Raw genomic sequence first — 18,081 nt, 5'->3', positions numbered from 1 at the left:
AATCTTCTCTTATGGTGTCAATATCTGTATGTCCTCCAGGTCCATTTCTGTCACCTGTCATTTCTGTTGGGTTTTTATCTTCTCTTGCTATTTCCTGTCTGGTTGTTTTTGACTGAGTGCTGTGTATTGCATATGAAAATTGTAGAGATTATTTGATGCTCTGGATGATGTGATCTTCCTCCAGAGAAGGTTTATTTTTGCTTCTGGCCTGCAGATCCTTCATCAGGTCAGGGTCTGCAGTGATTCAAAGCTGGGTTTTCAGATCCCTGTCTTTTGTCCTCCTTCAATCATTGCCACATCCTCTCTTGATACTTCTTCATTCCATTTTTCTTTTATTTAAAAAAATTTGTTAACGTTTATTTATTATTGGGAGACAGAGAGAAACAGAGCATGAGCATGGGAAGGGCAGAGAGAAGGGAAGACACAGAATCTGAGGCAGGCTCCAGGCTCCAAGCTGTCAGCACAGAGCCCTTCGTGGTGCTTGAACTCACAAAGCACAAGATCATGATCTGAGCCGAAGTCGGATGCTTAACCGACTGAGCCACCCAGGCGCCCCAATTTTTCTTTTATTTAAATTGAATTTCTCAAGTATTTAGTTAACCACTCCCATGCTGTTGGTTAGTTTCTAGGTTTTTGCTAATATTTTTACCATAGGAACCTTGTTAATACCCTTGGGAACAAATTTTTGTTTGTCTCTGTGTTTCAGTTACCTTAGAAAGTCCCAAAAGTGGGTCCACAGAAACCCTCCCCATAGAAAGTCCCAAAAGTGGGTCCACAGAAACCCTCCCCATAGAAAGTCCCAAAAGTGGGTCCACAGAAACCCTCCCAATGTTTTGTATATTCTTGAAATCTGTTAATATAGTTTTATTTTTATTACTTTTCTTGTAGCTCAAACAGTTGACTATAATAAGGAATTATTATCATATAACATTAAGCATTATGCTGTTAAATATGCTAATAACTTTAAATCTGCCATTAAACATTGATTTGTTTCAAGACTGCTCAAGTATTATGTATTATTTTGTATAGCTTAACAGAAATAAAAATCACATTTGAGTCTTCGTTTCTGAACTAGATTTGTCATTCGACATATATGAAGGTCAGATTACTGCATTACTTGGTCACAGTGGAACAGGAAAGAGTACTTTGATGAATATTCTTTGTGGACTATGCCCGCCTTCTGATGGTGAGAGTTTTCTGACTTAAAAAAACAACAATTCTTCCGTTTATTAGTGTTATTAACCAAGGTATCACAGTATAGTTATTTATCCTTGAAACATGTACCGATTGAATTTTTTTTTTTAATGATTTGGGACCAATCTCAGTATAAAGGTGCTTTACTATTACTTTTTGATTACACATTTTTTTCAATAGAAACTAAAAATGATTCAGTCATGTTTAATAAAAGTGATCTGATTTTGTACTCATAAGATATTTCATGTGTATTTTTCATTTTCAAGGAAGAATAAATCAGTAATTGAAAATTAAATGAGACCTACAGACATTTTAGATTATAGATATAGATATCTAAATGTGCAACAGTAATTCAAAAGGAAAGAATGATAGATGTCAAAACCATCTCCTAAAATACAATTATAAGAACAATACCTTAAACGTATAATTGTGACATGTGATTGCCCTATAGGTGAGAATTTAATATGGCAGCTCCATATTTCCACAATAACCAAATCTAGTGGCAATATAATAAATATTTTGCTTTAAGAAAGGCTGACTTTCCATGTATGGAATCTGCATTTTTTAAAATGTAGTTTAACTTTTGAAATTGGTTTAATTTTGTTGCTTATCCCTAATCGTGTCACTTTCTGATGACAGTAGTGATATCTCACATTTAATAAAAACTTACGATTTTTCTTCTAATTCTCCATGCATTATCACGGTGATTTAATAGTTCTGAAATTAAGTGGGATATATTGGTATTTAATTTATACAAGAGAAAAGCTGGAATTCAGATTGATTTTCTCAAGACCACACATCTAGTTAGGGGAACATTTTTAGTTTCTTTGTTCTCTCCTCTATTGATTAATGCCTGGAAATGAAGGAAAATTGCTCCTGGAATAGAAATATAAAAAATGCACCAGTATACCCCTGTTCAGCGTTAAGCTCTGGTTCCTTGCTCTTTTCACTATGTAATATCAACTGGAAATGAAGGAAAATGAGGTTAGAATATAAGGTGGAAGCAGGCCACCAATGGAATGGAAATGAAGGTGTGTTATGCCTTCCGAGTTTATATTAATTCATACCTTACATATTTATTACGTACAAGTAACTAAGTTGTTAGTATACATTAAAGCATATATACTTCTGAATACTTAATGTAGTTAGTATAAATTTAAATATATATTTTGCTTTTAGGATTTGCATCTATATATGGACACAGAGTCTCAGAAATAGACGAAATGTTTGAAGCAAGAAAAATGATTGGCATTTGTCCACAGTTAGATATACACTTTGATGTGTTGACAGTAGAAGAAAACTTATCCATTTTGGCTTCAATCAAAGGAATCCCAGCCAATAATGTAATACAAGAAGTATGTCATTCATATAGAAATTTTTACTTTATTCCTTGTAAATTAATAACCTTCTGTAATAACTGGTATAAAAAATGCTTGAAAATCTAAATAAAAACCTGTTCTGAGCCCATAAACAGAAATTCATTACAAAAAATTAGATGGAATTTGGAATAAATATTTTATTTTAGCACATGTAAAATGTCCTTGTTTCATTGAGAGGACACCAGCCTCTCAATATAGGTTTTTCTTTTCTTCCATCCTTTCCTTTCACACCTGCCTTTCTTCTTCCACCACACACACACACACACACACACACACACACACACACACACAGCCTTCAAACTGATCCTTGTACCACTACCCAGGTAGTCACAAAAGTAAAACAGACCTTTCAACCAGGAATCATTGTATATGAATACATGTCAAAATTAAATTCTGTACTAAAAGAACATTTTTAAACTTGATATTAAAATTGGGACATTTAAAAATTAATATTGATAATTATGTAAATGGTATAATTTTAAAAGTAACATTGTTCTCCCTTTATAGGTGCAGAAAGTTCTACTGGATTTAGACATGCAGGCTATCAAAGATAACCAAGCTAAAAAGTTAAGTGGTGGTCAGAAAAGAAAACTGTCTTTAGGAATTGCTGTTCTTGGGAATCCAAAGGTAGATAAGTATTAATGTATTGTACACAAATATAATGTATTGCATGTTTATATATAATAACATGTGTAAAGTGTCAGCGTACATGAAATATTATACATTATTATACATATAATTATAGTAATAAGGTTGTGAAACCAGAGTCATAAAGATAAAACATATTTACTACCGCGGTTACTTGTAGGAAGGGGAATGGAAAGGATGAACTATATGCAATGTTTTGTGTTTTTTAAAAAAGATCCGTAGAGGGGTGCCTGGATGGCTCAGTGGGTTAAGCATCCAACTTCAGCTCAGGTCATAATCTCACAGTCCGTGGATTTGAGCCCCGCATTGGGCTCTGTGCTGACAGTTCAGAGCCTATAGTCTGCTTCGGGTTCTGTATCGTCTTCTCTCTCTGCCCCTCCCCTGCTCACGCTGTATCTGTCTCTCTCTCAAAAATAAATAAATGTTAAAAAGAAAAAACTAGAAAATACGGCCAAAAAAATGACATTGATTAAATTTCACTGGTGGCTATATAACAGTATTGTTCTAATACTCTTTATAGTTTTCTATATGTTTATAACAGTTCATAATAAAAATTTAAAAGTAGAATAAAACCAAAGGAATTGTTCAGTTTTTCACTGTCCTGCTGATTTTATTTTTGTATATGTCTGTTCTTGTGCTGTTCTCTGTCCTGTAGAAATACAGTGCTTTGCACAGCTTTGCAAGCTGCAGCCAGGAGCCCCATTGGTCCCCACTATCCTGCCACATTTCCCCTTGCTGCTCTATAGCTTGGGAATGACTCTGGGTTCTGGTTTTATGTTAATTTATCTTTCTCCCAACCCCTCACCAATGTTTTGTTTTTTAGTTTATTTATCTCGTTGTTATTACACTTACGTCTTGTATCTTACTGATATTAGTTTTTTATATTGAAACAAGGAAAATATTCACTTGCCAAACTAATAATTTAAAAATTTATGCTAACTCATATATGAATGAAAAACCCAGATCTACTATACTTCTGATTGGAAATAATAATTTGAAATGGGAAAGCTTCTCAATGTCCACATAAATTTATATATTTTAGTTTTTCTGAGGATTCTCTGCCATTCCCCACTCTTTGTCGTACAGATACTATTGCTAGATGAACCAACAGCTGGAATGGATCCCTGTTCTCGTCATATTGTTTGGAATCTCCTGAAATACAGAAAATTTAATCGGGTGACAGTGTTTAGTACCCATTTCATGGATGAAGCTGACATTCTTGCTGGTGAGATTTTTACTTTATTTTTGTAGGATAAGGTCATGGGGCCAAAATAGGAGATGGACACAGAGATACAGAATCCTGAGGAATAAATAAAGAAGCTGTGTGTTCTTCGTAGCTGTGTGTTTTAAACTTTTTAAGAATTACATATTTTTATGCTGGAGAGTCCTGCAGATCATCTGAGATTCAGTAATTTGCTAGAAGAACTAATGGGACTCAGCATATAGTTATACTTATGAGTTATCACCCCAAAACTTACAGGATACAGAACAAAATCAGCAAAGTGAAAATGCACATGGGACAAGGAGGAAGCCAGACACAAGCTTCCAAAAATCCTTTCCCGGTGGAGTCACACAGAATATGCTTAATTTCTCTAGCAATGAGTTGTTAACAATTGATGTGAAATGTTGTCTACTAGGAAAGCTCATTAGAGACTCAGTGCCCAAGGTTTCTACTGGGTGCTGGTCATAGAGACCCCCTCCAAAATTCCAGTCTCCCAGAAGGAAGCAGACTGTCCAGCACAGTCTACATTGTAGATTTATTTTTTCACTATTATCTTTGTTTTTTCAAAAATGTTAAAAAACGATCCAACATAGTGACATTTTGTTTTTGTGGTTTTTACATTTGATTGTAAAGGAATTATGAACACACTTGCAATAGTAAGCCTCTTAGGAAGAGTCTGAGGTGTTTGGAGCAGTTTGAGGAAAGAGTCAGAACTGCCCGGATACAGTTTCTGGCTTTGTCACCTACTGGCTCTGTGAAACATGAACAAACTATGTATTTTCTCACTGCCTCAGTGTTCTCATTTGAAAACCAGGTAATGATAATCTGGTACCTTTCTAATAAGGTTGTTGTGATTATTTAATGATACTTAATGATCTTATTGGTGTCTCATGGTAATTCACAAAATATAAATGCCAATTATTAATGCTGTTACCGACTTAAAATTGAAATGCAGATTTCTGTTTGCAGACAGGAAAGCTGTCATATCACAAGGAATGTTGAAATGTGTTGGTTCTTCGATTTTTCTCAAAAGTAAATGGGGGATTGGCTACCGCCTAAGGTATCATTTATTCTTTATTGACTGTTTTCTATAATATTCTTGATCTACTGTTAATTTATTTCAGGTTTGCCATACTATTAATACTTTAGCCATTTTTTATGGCACTAGCTTTACTTAAAGCATTCAGAATTTACTTTTGGTTGTTTACTGAGTAATTATTTAGAAAAATTACGATTTTTGGTTTTTTCTAGCATGTACATAGACAGATATTGTGCCACAGAATCTCTTTCATCCCTGGTTAAACAACATATACCTGGAGCTACTTTATTACAACAGAATGATCAACAACTTGTGTATAGCTTGCCTTTTAAGGACATGGACAAATTTGCAGGTATTACTTTCAGTTTCCTGGTTGTTGAACCAGGATCTTGCATTGGGAACTGATTTTCTTGATTTACTTTGTTGTATACTTTTCTGTTTAATAATATTTACATGTTCCCAGGTAACTGAAGTTAATATACCATTTCTGCTTTACTTTGCTTTTGAAAATGAGAAACTACAAGCTAACATGGGATGTTTTTTCATTCTTTGGTTTTTTTTGAACAAACATCATGCGAGAAACTGTAACTAATATGTTAAGTAAATGTATTTGCTTTGTTGTCAAGAAACAGATCGCTCCATTTGCTTAGAGGCAAATGATGTAATTTGGGAATATGTAATTATGTAATTATACACAAACATACATGATTGTTTATATGTGTTCTCAAGTCCTTTTCCAGTTTTATGATTCCATAATGAATTACATGATAACATGGTAAAACCTTGAATTATTTTGATTGTGGCATTATTTTTCCGCTTTATAATGAGGAGCTCCAAACTCAATTTCCTTTATCTGTTTAGGATCTCTTAGTAACTAAAAGGATGTTACTGATGCAGATATGTTGTGCAGAATTCCCAAAACATTTACCTCATTTAGACAGAAATTTTCTGTATTAGTTTAGTTTTCTATATTATATTAACTAGAATAAAGTACATATTGCCGACTTAATGTACCCTGCCTATCATTCTGCCTGTGAAATATTTCTTACTAGATATATCTCTATATAAACAAACATTCCTTGGGGTCCTTAGCAATTTTTAACAACGTTAATGGAGTTCTGAGACCAAAAAGTTTGAGAACCACTATGCTAGTAAATTTAGTCATATCCCATTTTAAAAGGGATATCCTTTTAGGATATCCTTTTAGGATATCCTTTTAGGATATTTTAGAATAATTCATGATGATATGCTTAACTTCATAACGTTCTTTCTTTCTTTTTTTTTTTTAGGTTTATTTTCTGCTCTAGACACTCACTCAAATTTGGGTGTTATTTCTTATGGTGTCTCCATGACAACTTTGGAAGATGTGTTCTTAAAGCTAGAAGTTGAAGCAGAAATTGACCAAGCAGGTAGAAACAAAACTATAACAAAAAATTTTTGGCAGTGAACCAGGCAGATGGTGAACAAGACAAATAATCATATAAGCATGTGAAATATGTATTTGGGGGAAGAAAGAATAGATAAATAAGGTACATGAATAAGTAACAGATATTTACTGATAGTAATCAGAGTTATGAAAGAAATAATTGGGTGGTCTTGGGAGGCAGGTAGCTTAGATCGTATCTTCAGGGAGGACTGTGTCGAGATGATAAACTAAGACTTGGATGGCGAGAAAAACCCAAGTACATTTTATTGCAGAGCTTTCCAGGTAAAGGGAACCGCTACCACAGACTGTTAAGGAATGAGTTGGATGATTTTGATGACAGAGGAAAGGCCACTGTGGATGGAGTTTAGAGAGCCAAGCAGATTATAGGGGAGGGCCAGGAGCCAGATCATGTTTAGTCTTTGAATCTTTGAGTATCTGGAAAAGAAATTGGTTTGTTTCCTTAGTGTGGTGTGAAGCTATCGAGAGTTTTAAAGCAAAGGAGTGCTTTAAACATCTGGTTTGCATATTTAAAAATGCATTTTTTTTTTTAATTTTTTTTTTCAACATTTATTTATTTTAGGGACAGAGAGAGACAGAGCATGAACAGGGGAGGAGCAGAGAGAGAGGGAGACACAGAATTGGAAACAGGCTCCAGGCTCTGAGCCATCAGCCCAGAGCCTGATGCGGGGCTCGAACCCACTGACCGCGAGATCGTGACCTGGCTGAAGTCGGAGGCTTAACCGACTGCGCCACCCAGGCGCCCCTAAAAATGCATTTTAAGTTATAAATGATGAGTAGAAGCAGGAGGACCAGTTAGGAAACCGTTGTCTTCGTTGAAGTAGGATGGTCATGAAAACAGGGAAGCGCGGATAGACATGGGTCACATTCGTGGTGCTGGTGAGGTCTTGCTGATGGGCTAAGTGTCAGGTGTTGGGGAGAGGGAGGGATCAAGAATAATTGCTAAGCTGTTTGTTTGACAACTGGGAATGGAATTGCCATTTCCTGAGAGTGGGGGAGGAGCAGGTTTGTAGAAAGGAGAAATTTCGGCCTGGATTTTGGTTATATTATTAGACATCCAAGTGGAGGTGTAGAGCGGGCAGTTGGATTAACACATTTGGAGCTGAGTGAAGATGCTGGGGCTAAAGATGTAAATTCTGGAGTTAGAAGTAGATAGTGCCATAGGTTTTGCTGAAGTCACCCCGGGAGAGAGTGCAGACAAAAAGTGGAAGGGGGGGCCCTGAGGTTGGGCAGTGAAGGGCCAAAAAGAGCTGATGAAGAAGGACCCATCCTTGCTGTTCCTCTCTTCACAAAAGGAGACGTTAAAGCCCAGACAAAAATCACAAGGAAGTGATCACTTATTTATTGATTGCTGTGAAGAATAAGATGAGAACAGAAAAGATGGTTTTGGTAACAGAGAAGACAGTGAAGGATTTGATAGTATGGAAGCCAGTGGTGACCTTGACTGTGCCATTTCAGTGGTGGTAAAAGTCAAAGCTCGTTCTTTGCAGTTAAGGGTGAGGGTGTGAATTGAGGAAACTTTCTTACAATTGAAAATTAGCAAGGTGGTTGTGGTAGGTCGGGAGGGTGAAGGAAACGGGATGTTTCTCTTACATGTGGAGAAAGGAGAAAAGGCAGGTTTATGATGGGGACATGATATCAGATTGTAGCCAGAGAGAAAAAGTTCACATAGAAGTTTTAGATCTTATGTAGTTGGGGAAAGAACAAGGTCTCAAATTTGGGCATGCGTCCAGTTTGTTGAAATTGAGTAGAGATAAAGGTATGGGAATAGAAGAAATAGAGGAAGTCAGTGATCAGAATATAGAATGCATTATCAGTGAGTATGTTTGTAATACCTTGGATAATGGAAGAGAATTAGATGGAGAAGACACTTACAGCTGTGGGGCTAAATACTTTGAGGTATAGGAGGTAGTGGGTAGAAATGTTTGGGTAGCGGGAATAGAGATGAGAAGGCTGTATGCTGTGTAGGTGTTATTTAGCCTTATTCTGTAGCACTTTTAAGTCCATCATGCAGAATAAATTTACTTCTAATATCGACTTGCATTCAGTTTGGCCAATTTTAATGGTTTTATTTTTTAAAAGGTTAAAAATGCCAAATTCTGGGGGTGCCTGGGTGGTTCATTTGGTTAAGTGTCCAACTCTTGGTTTAGGCTCAGGCATGATCTTTTGGCTTTGTGGGTTTGAGCCCCTACATCGGGCTCTGTACTGGTAGTGGGGAGCCTGCTTGGAATTCTCTCTCTCCCTGTCTCTGCCCCTCCCCCACTCACACTAGGTCTCTCTCTCTCTCAAATAAACTTTTAATTAATTTATTTGTTTTCATTTTTAAAGTTTATTTATTTTGAGAGAGAGAGAGTACAAGCGGGGGAGGGCCAGAGAGAGAGGGAGAGAGAGAGAATCCCAAGATTCTCTGACAGCACAGAGCCCTATGTGGGGCTTGAACTCGCAAACGATGAGACCCTGACCTGAGCTGAAACCAAGAGTCGGACGCTTAACTGATTGAGCCACCCAGGGGCCCCTATTTTTATTATTATTTTTTTAATGTTTATTTATGTTTGAGAGACAGAGCACAAGTGGGAGAGGGGCAGAGAGAGAGGGAGATACAGAATCTGAAGCAGGTTTCAGGCTCTGAGCTGTCAGCAAGAACCTGATGTGGGGCTGGAAACCACAAACTGTGAGATCATGACCTGAGCCAAAGTCGGATGCTCAACCAACCGAACCTTCCAGGGCACCCCAAGATAAATAAACAAACTTAAAAAATATATGTAGCAAATTCTAGGGGTGCCTGGGTGGCTCAGTTGCTTGATTGTCCAACTTCAGCTTAGGTCCTGATCTCACGGTTCATGAATTTGAGCCCTGTGTCAGACTCTGCTGACAGCTCAGAGCCTGGAGCCTGCTTCAGATTCTCTTTCTCTCTCTGTCTATTCCTCCCCTGCTTGTGCACTCTCTCAAAAGTAAATAAATAACCAGAAAAATTTTTTTTAAAAATACATGTATCAAATTCTGTAGAAGGTAAATTGGTGCTTGCTGAATACCACAATTGTGATGTACAATATTTTAGCCCCAATTTTTAGTTTGATTTAGTCCATTGTATCAGTGAAAGAGAGGGATTAAACTGGGTTATCTTACTAAGTTATTCATCTAAACTGTTGAGTTGCTAAGGTCCCAGGATAACCAGGCTTGGTTCAATATTACTTTATGCATTATTCCATTCCACTCATAAAGTTTTTAATGTTTACTCATTTTTTATTTTTTAACATAAATCAAATAAATCCTTCCTTGTGGTTCTCATAATACTGAAACCAATTTTCACATCTTCATTTTTTATTTTTTGAAAATTGCATCACTTATATTTTTCCTGTTCTCGTTGATTATTTTTGTCTGTGTTTTGTCTCATGGAATCAGTTATATAGTATGTCTCTTTTGTGTCTGGCCTCTTTTACCTAAATTATGTTTGTAGGGTTTAAACTATTGTAGGTATATAATAGTTTATTCAGTTTCATTGTTTTTAGACTATTCTATTACAAGAATATTTCACAACTTATGTATTCATTCTCCTGTTGATAGACATTTGGGTTTTTCCCAGTTTATGACTATTCTGGATAGGTTGCTAGCTAAGAATATTCTTTTTTTTTTTTTTTTTTTTTGGTTTATTTATTTTGAGAGAGAGTGTGTACATGTGCATACCACATGCAGGCAGGGGAGGGGCAGAGAGAGAGAAAGGGAGAGAGAGAATCCCAGGCAGGCTCCACACTGTCAGCGTGGAGTCTGATGCGGGGCTTGAACTCACAAACCATGAGATCATGACCTGAGCTAGGATCAAGAGTTGGATGCTTAGTTGACTGAGCCACCCAGGTGCCCTGGTAAGAATATTCTTGTACATGTGTTTTGGTGGACCTTTGTACATATCTTTGTTGCATTTCTACCTAGTAGAGAATTTTCTGGGTCATAGTTTATGTGTGTGTTCAGCTTTTTTTTTTTTTTTTATTACGTTTCTTTATTTTTGAGAGGCAGAGAGAGAGCATGAGTGGGGGAGGGGCAGAGAGCAATGGAGACATGGAATCCGAAGCAGGCTCCAGGCTCTGAGCTGTCAGCCCAGAGCCTGATGCAAGGCTCAAACCCACGAATGGTGAGATCATGACCTGAGCCGAAGTCGGACGCTTAACCGACTGAGCCACCCAGGCACCCTGCCCCGCCCCGTGTGTGTTCAGTTTTAATATTGCCAAAGTATATGAGAGTTCCGTTTGTCTACATCACCACCAGATGTGTGCTTCTTTAAAATTTACATGTCTCTGAAAGATTTTCATCCTTTTAAGGAATATACCATAATTTTCTGGCTTTCTGTTTTGTTTTGGCAAATAGATTATAGTGTATTTACTCAGCAGCCACCAGAGGAGGAAGTGGATTCAAAATCTTTTGACGAAATGGAGCAGAGCTTACTTATTCTTTCCGAAGCGAAGGCTTCTCTAGTGAGCACCAGGAGCCTTTGGAAACAGCAGGTGTACACGGTAGCAAAGTTTCATTTGCTTACTTTGAAACGGGAAAGCAAATCAGCGAGATCAGTGTAAGTGCCATCACTTTTCTGCCTGATGAGTTGTTTTTTTAAGGATGCAAATTCCATTTGTCGTCTTCATTCTCTAAATGTAGATGTAGGTAAATCTATGTAGCTTCAAAGATTAAGACTGTAACTTCACAATGTCTGAGAAAAGAATCATGCATTTAGTAATTTGTTTGAATACCATTAGAGCTTTTACCCTTTTTTTAAATTAGCATTTTTGGCTCATCTAAATAATGAGGGACTGACATAATATTCTCTAATTGTGTAAATTTTGAATTGTTGTCACTGTATTTAAGTTTTATTTTGCAATTACATTTTTCACAATTGTTCTGTGTCTGTTACTACTATTTATAGCCGCTTTTTATAAACAACAGAAAGAGTAATTTTTATCTCTGTTTATGGGATGAAGAAACAAATATAAAGAAGGCTTTATAGCTTGTAGAACTGTGATCAAAACTTTTCAATTTTGCTTCACCTCTCTCAGGTTCCCATGGGTGCTAGACTTTCAATTATTGGGACATAAATTCAACACTTTCGTAGAATACACACCTATCTTGTTAGATCCGAAACAGCAGTAGAAGTATAATAAGCAAGAATAGAGTGTTATGTGCTTGAGATATGGTGAATTCATTTGCTTTCTTGACCTGATTTATTCCGTATCAAAGAAACGTCAGTCAAGTGTTTCATTTATTCCAGCCTCAGCGTTACTGAAAGAAAAATACTTATTTAAATCAGCATATTTCAGTTTATTTCACTGAACACTACCCACCTAAGATACTCCCTGAAAAACAGTAAAAGTCTTAGTTCAGACTGCCATAACAAAATCATATAGACTAGGTTGCTTCAACAACAGAAATTTATTTTGTCATGGTTTTAGAATGTGGAAATCAGATTGGGATACCAAACTGGTCCTGAGGGCACTCTTCCTGGTTTGCAGAGATGAGCCATTATCTTGCTCTGTGCTCACATGACTTTCTTTGTTAAGCACAGGAGAGAGACAGAGCAAGCTCTCTGCTCTTTCTTCCTACAAGGGCACTAATCCTATTTTGAGGGCCTTAGGCCCATGACCTCATCTAATCCTCATTACCTCCCAAAGGCCTTATCTCATCATGTTGGGAGTTAGAGAGTTGGGAGTTAGGAATTTCGGGGGAGGGTGACACAAACATTCAATTCCTAACAAATATGCATTTGACCATCTGTACATTTAGGAAATACTGTATCTTATATTTCCCCCCTTAAAGAGTTATTTATTAGCATATGAAAATGCTGGTATATGAAAAGAGCATATGAAACGAGGTTCCATGGTAAAGAATTGCTTCAGCTTTAGAGTTTCCAAATGCTGTTTAATCCTGATTTTTTTTTTTTTAACTTAAAATACCTATTAAATATTATAGAACTGGGATTCAGTGCAGTATGTTTTTGGAAATGCTGATTTAAGTATACTTACAACAATTTAAGAATGATTTTTTTTTTTTAATGTTTATTTGAGAGAGAGAGAGAGAGAGAGAGAGAGAGAGAGAGAGACGGAGCTTGAGCAAGGGAGGGGCAGAGAAAGAGGGAGACACAGAATCTGAAGTAGGCTCCAGGCTGAGCTGTCAGCACAGAGCCCAACGTGGGGCTTGAACTCATGAACTGCAAGATCATCGCCTGAGCTGAAGTTGGACTCTTAACTGACTGAGCCACCCAAGCACCCCAAAGAATGATTTTTTTTAAAAAATTACAGGTTTTCTAACGTACCTGGGTGGCTCAGTTGGTTAAGTGTCTGACTCCTGATTTCTGCTCAGGTCACCATCTCACAGCTCTGTAAGTTTGAGTCCCACACTGGGCTTTGTGCTGACAGTGTGAGGAGCGTGCTTGGGATTCTCTCTCCCTCTATGTCTGCTCCTCCCCTGCTTGCTCTCTCTGTCTTAGAAATAAATAAACATTAAAACAATAGGGCTTCTGAAAATTATAAACTGCTAAAATGTGATAGTTTAAGCAGTCTCTGCCCACTTGCTGTGACACCTATCACATATAATGTAGCAACATTTTGCAGGATAAGACAGAAGGATATCTGTTTTCCACATAGAAGGTCATTCTGAATAGGGTATAGAATTATGTACTTGACCAATAGCAAATAATGATCCTTATAACTGTATGGAGTATATCTTGTTTTGCCTGTAGAGGAACGGTGGGAGTTAATGTGGTATAGACGACATTTCAAAGATGGCAGTCATTCAAAGTTTCACTGTATTTTTGTTTCCTTCCCTGTATCTAAAATATTTTTGTATCGGGGCGCCTGGGTGGCTCAGTCGGTTGACCTGACTTCAGCTCAGGTCATGATCTCACAGTTCTTGAGTTCAAGCCCCGCGTCCGGCTCTGTGCTGACAGCTCAGAGCCTGGAGCCTGCTTCAGATTCTGTGTCTCCCTCTCTCTCTGCCCCTCCCCACTCATGCTCTGTCTCTCTCTGTCTCTGAAAAATGAATAAACCTTAAAATAAAAATAAAAATAAAATATTTTTGTATCATGTTTTCTAAAACATGTGGAGGGTAAATAGTTCAGATGTAGGGCAGGAGCTGTGATAGTCCCTTCAAGACAACAGAGATGTAATTGTGGCATAATGTTGGGTTCTTAAAAGTTAGAAGCACAAGTTTACATACCCTAGAAAAATTTCAGGATGGCTACGATGTTAGTTTTATAAGTTTTAATTTTGTCATTGAATATTGGCTTTCCATCCAGTATTGTCATGAGATCGTTTTGGAGAGTAGAATTCTCCTGAGTGCTATTTCTTTCAAGTTTTTTCTTTAATTTTCTTTTTTTTTTTTTTTTTAACATGAGTACTTTTAACTGTCATTTGAAGGAAGAGTTTTTTAAAATAGATTTCTATATTAATGTGCCCTGTGCTTGTTTTGTCTTTGTGCCTTTCAGGTTGCTTCTGCTTTTAATTTTTTTTGCAGTTCAGATTTTTATGTTTTTGGTGCATCGCTCTTTTAAAAATGCTGTGGTTCCCATCAAACTTGTTCCAGACCTATATTTCCTAAAACCTGGAGATAAACCTCATAAATACAAAACAGCTCTGCTTCTTCAAAATTCTACTGGTGAGAGTGTGTGAAGGTCTGTGAATGTGTGTTGGCTGGGGCCTGGGGTGGTGGGATATAGGTCAGAGATTGGGATTTTAGCAATAGATGTAAGGTAAAGGCATGGCCTGTCTTAAAACTGAACTAAAAGAAAAAAATCACTGATGCTGAGTAATACATTACAGAAGTGAAATTTTGGTTTAAATGTAGATTACGGTTTTTAAAACTAACCTTGTACTGTTTATGATAGTAAAATTTCATTTTTTAATGGTAGCTGCATATTCTCGAACAGTGTGTTTCCTATCATAGTTTATGACCAGCAAAATAAACTTCAGGAATTGAAACATCCTTTTTAGAAAGAGTTAACATTTATGCAGTTCTATATCTAAATAGAAATGTTTAAGCAGTTTTTCAAGGACTATCTGAAAAATCAGTTAGAATTAAGAAAAATTGCCTTAGATACAAATATTTATAATCAAATATATTAAATTGGTTGTGAGTATTTTTGGATTTGCTGATTATTCTTAATTACCTAGTTGTCAAATATGAAAAAACTAAAGAACCATGGCCTTGAGCAAGGCTCAATTCTGCTTTTTCAAAATGTTAAAACCTAGTACAAAATTTCATTCCTACATGATCAGTTGTTCCTACAAAATCTCCCATCTGCATGGGTCGTTTTTAGTCCCAAGGTTCTTGAAGAGTAAATCAAGGTTAGCTAACTGGCAGATTGACAGCAGAATAGGAGGCAGCTTTATTTGCTTACCTTGCTGAAATATGTGAGAAAGTTGCATTTGATGCGATCATTTACATAACTCACAAACTCTTTGGGGTTTAATATTTTCCAACACTTCACCTATATTCTAGTATCTCTCCTTTCTGATTCACTATTAATGGAAGAGCTTTGACCGTGTTAAGATAATCATCATAGTTAGGGATGACTATGAATTACTCTTAAAATCATCACTTTTAAAATGTGGCTCTCTTTTTATTATGTAATCTTTATTCCTTTGGAGGAAGAATGACAGAAAACTACTCTTGAATAGAAAATGTGATGTTACTTCTTTCATTAGAAGTTTTGTTTTGATTTTAATCTACATTTCATGATGTTAAAGTATAGTACTGCATGGAGCCTTATACTCTGATACACATTTTTTGTGTGTTTGGGAAATTGTGTATTTCAAATTTTTCTGCCTTGTGTTCATTCTCGATCTATAGAAATTCTAGTATTTTCAAAGTTTTGTCCCTTTTGTTATTTTCTAGTATTTCTAGAGTTGCATACATATGTACCCTATATTTTCCTAGGCTTTGTTGGTCCTAAACAAAGCCATGTTTCCTTTAGGAATCACTGGTGTCTGTGTCTATATTGGCTTGTATCCATGCTCCTTGCGAAGCTTTTTATATCACAGGTGATACAGTTCCTTCAGTTATAATGTAGCTCTCTTCTCAAGAGTATAGAGCCACAGAGGCAAACTGGAGATGAGAGGTCATTTAAGGCACTAGATAAAGCGTAAATGTTGTATCTTAAAAAGCTCCAATGAAAGCACTAAGAGCACCATTTTCTCTGACACTCAAGTTTGGTGCTGAGTCTGATCCACCTGCCATACTGTTTTCAGTTACTGATAGTGTTTTCCTTTGTTTGGTTTTGATTTCCCTCAAAGCCTCATTTGTCCTTTCTGGCTTTTGTGAAGATGTAGAGGAAACTGTTTCCATTCATCAGACCTGTTGGTGTAGATTTAAACCTCAGACAGGATTCACAGTCTTTCCCTTGGCTCCAGGCAATTTAAAGAATATAGATGGTGACCTGATTATGTGTTTTAATATTTTAAGACAGTTAAGGCATGTAAGACATGTATAAGGTGTGTCAGCTCAGAGCAGACAGAAATCCTCTAAAGAGTGATCTTACCTTACTCCATACCCTGCCTGTCTCTATCTTTCTGAGCCCAGTAGGTTATCTTGTTACATAAGATTGCCAGATAGATTTTAATTCTCAAAACGTAACCACATTTCATGTATTCTAGATACATTTTCAACGTTAATAGTAGCAGCTTCAGCTAAAATTTGTGCAGTTGCTGTGTGCCAGGTTCTGTTTTTAAGGCCTGTGTATATTGGTTTGGATTTGAATCCGGGCTGACTGGCTCCAGAGCCATTGTTCTTAATCATGCTTTATCTAATGAAGATGATTTTTTTTTTCAAAAAAGCTCTTTCCAATGTTATTAAAAGTCTGTGTCTGTTTCTCATTTAAACTGATTCTTTGTTATTTGCTTATTTTCTAACACCAGACTCCGATATCAGCGATGTTATTAGCTTTTTCACAAACCAGAACATAATGGTGACAATGTTTAATGACAGTGACTATGTGTCCGCTGCTCCCCATAGTGCAGCTTTAAATGTGATGTATTCAGAACAGGTAAGAGGAATGTGTGTGAATGAATACCTATTTGAAAGTTATAAAACATTAAGATATTTTCTCTAAAATTAATCATTTGCTTGGGGTGCCTGGGTGGCTCAGTCAGTTAAGTGTCTGACTTCAGCTCAGGTCATGATCTCACAGTTAACGAGTTCAAGCCCCATATTGGGCTCTGTGCTGACTGCTCAGAGCCTGGAGCCTGCTTTGGATTCTGTGTCTCCCTCTCTCTCTGCCCCTTCCCCGCTCATACTCTGTCTCTTTCTCAAAAATAAATAAAACATTAAGAAAAATTTTTTTAAATTAATCATTTGGTGGCTTGACCTCATTAGTTAGAAATTAGAATTTACTTTTGGAAATAGCTAGCTGTGTTTATCATGTGTTTATGACCTGCTGAATGACCAATTTATAAAACTACAAGTAATTTAATTTGTTTAAAACATCAAAATATTTATAGATTCCAAGCCAGGTTATCTTTATCTCTCTGTCTTTATTGAATATGATTTCTATAATTTGTTGGATCAACTTTAGTTAGTGAGGATTAGCTTAGTCTGTGAGAAAAGCTTGGTAGCAATATGTTTCATATAAAGTATGTCATAACTCTCTTTTTTTTTAATTTTAGGACTATGTTTTTACAGCTGTTTTCAACAGTACTATGGTTTGTTCTTTACCTGTATTGATGAATATTATTAGTAATTATTATCTTTACCATTTAAATGTGACTGAAAGCATCCAGGTTTGGAATACTCCATTCTTTCAAGTAAGCAAACTTAAAAAATTTGTGTGTGTGTGTGTGTGTGTAGTAAAAGCCAAGTGTTAATACAAATGAAATCTGTAGATGTTCATCATATGACAGTTCTTAGTCTTATTGAAACTTGGGGATGGTTTACATCTGGGTTTAGGACTGCCCAGTATTGGTTTGCTTCAGGCAAGGAAATTCTGTCTTGGTACTGATATTTTGTAAAGCATACGTATTTTTTGTATTCATCGTCGAAGAAAAATTAAGATAATTTACAAATGAACATTGTTCATCTAAAATCTCCTCCTGGGGTACTGAAAGAACCTTGAGAAGCCATCCATACAGTCATTTTCCCTCTGGATAGGACTGTTGGGTTATGAAAGTGAAAATTAACTTAAGTT

The 18,081-nt window shown here is 36.4% G+C and overlaps 1 protein-coding gene across 3 annotated transcripts in view; it reads left to right on the top strand.

Moving 5' to 3' along the window:
* ABCA5 (ATP binding cassette subfamily A member 5) overlaps positions 1 to 18,081 on the top strand; it is an 80,634-nt gene that overhangs the window by 39,524 nt on the left and 23,029 nt on the right. For all 3 annotated transcript variants that reach the window (XM_086687876.1, XM_086687879.1, XM_086687878.1), the window contains exons 12-22: positions 1,076 to 1,186; positions 2,374 to 2,549; positions 3,081 to 3,200; positions 4,308 to 4,446; positions 5,413 to 5,503; positions 5,695 to 5,834; positions 6,772 to 6,891; positions 11,286 to 11,487; positions 14,389 to 14,558; positions 16,817 to 16,944; positions 17,564 to 17,701. In XM_086687876.1, coding sequence (XP_086544002.1) covers positions 1,076 to 1,186; positions 2,374 to 2,549; positions 3,081 to 3,200; positions 4,308 to 4,446; positions 5,413 to 5,503; positions 5,695 to 5,834; positions 6,772 to 6,891; positions 11,286 to 11,487; positions 14,389 to 14,558; positions 16,817 to 16,944; positions 17,564 to 17,701 — 1,535 coding nt within the window. The remainder of the gene's footprint in view (positions 1 to 1,075; positions 1,187 to 2,373; positions 2,550 to 3,080; positions 3,201 to 4,307; positions 4,447 to 5,412; positions 5,504 to 5,694; positions 5,835 to 6,771; positions 6,892 to 11,285; positions 11,488 to 14,388; positions 14,559 to 16,816; positions 16,945 to 17,563; positions 17,702 to 18,081) is intronic.

The sequence above is a fragment of the Puma concolor genome, chromosome E1 (genome assembly GCF_028749965.1).
Source record: "Puma concolor isolate L17-30 chromosome E1, mPumCon1.1.hap2, whole genome shotgun sequence".
Taxonomy (NCBI): Eukaryota; Metazoa; Chordata; class Mammalia; order Carnivora; family Felidae; genus Puma; species Puma concolor.
This window is presented reverse-complemented; position numbering and strand designations above follow the sequence as displayed.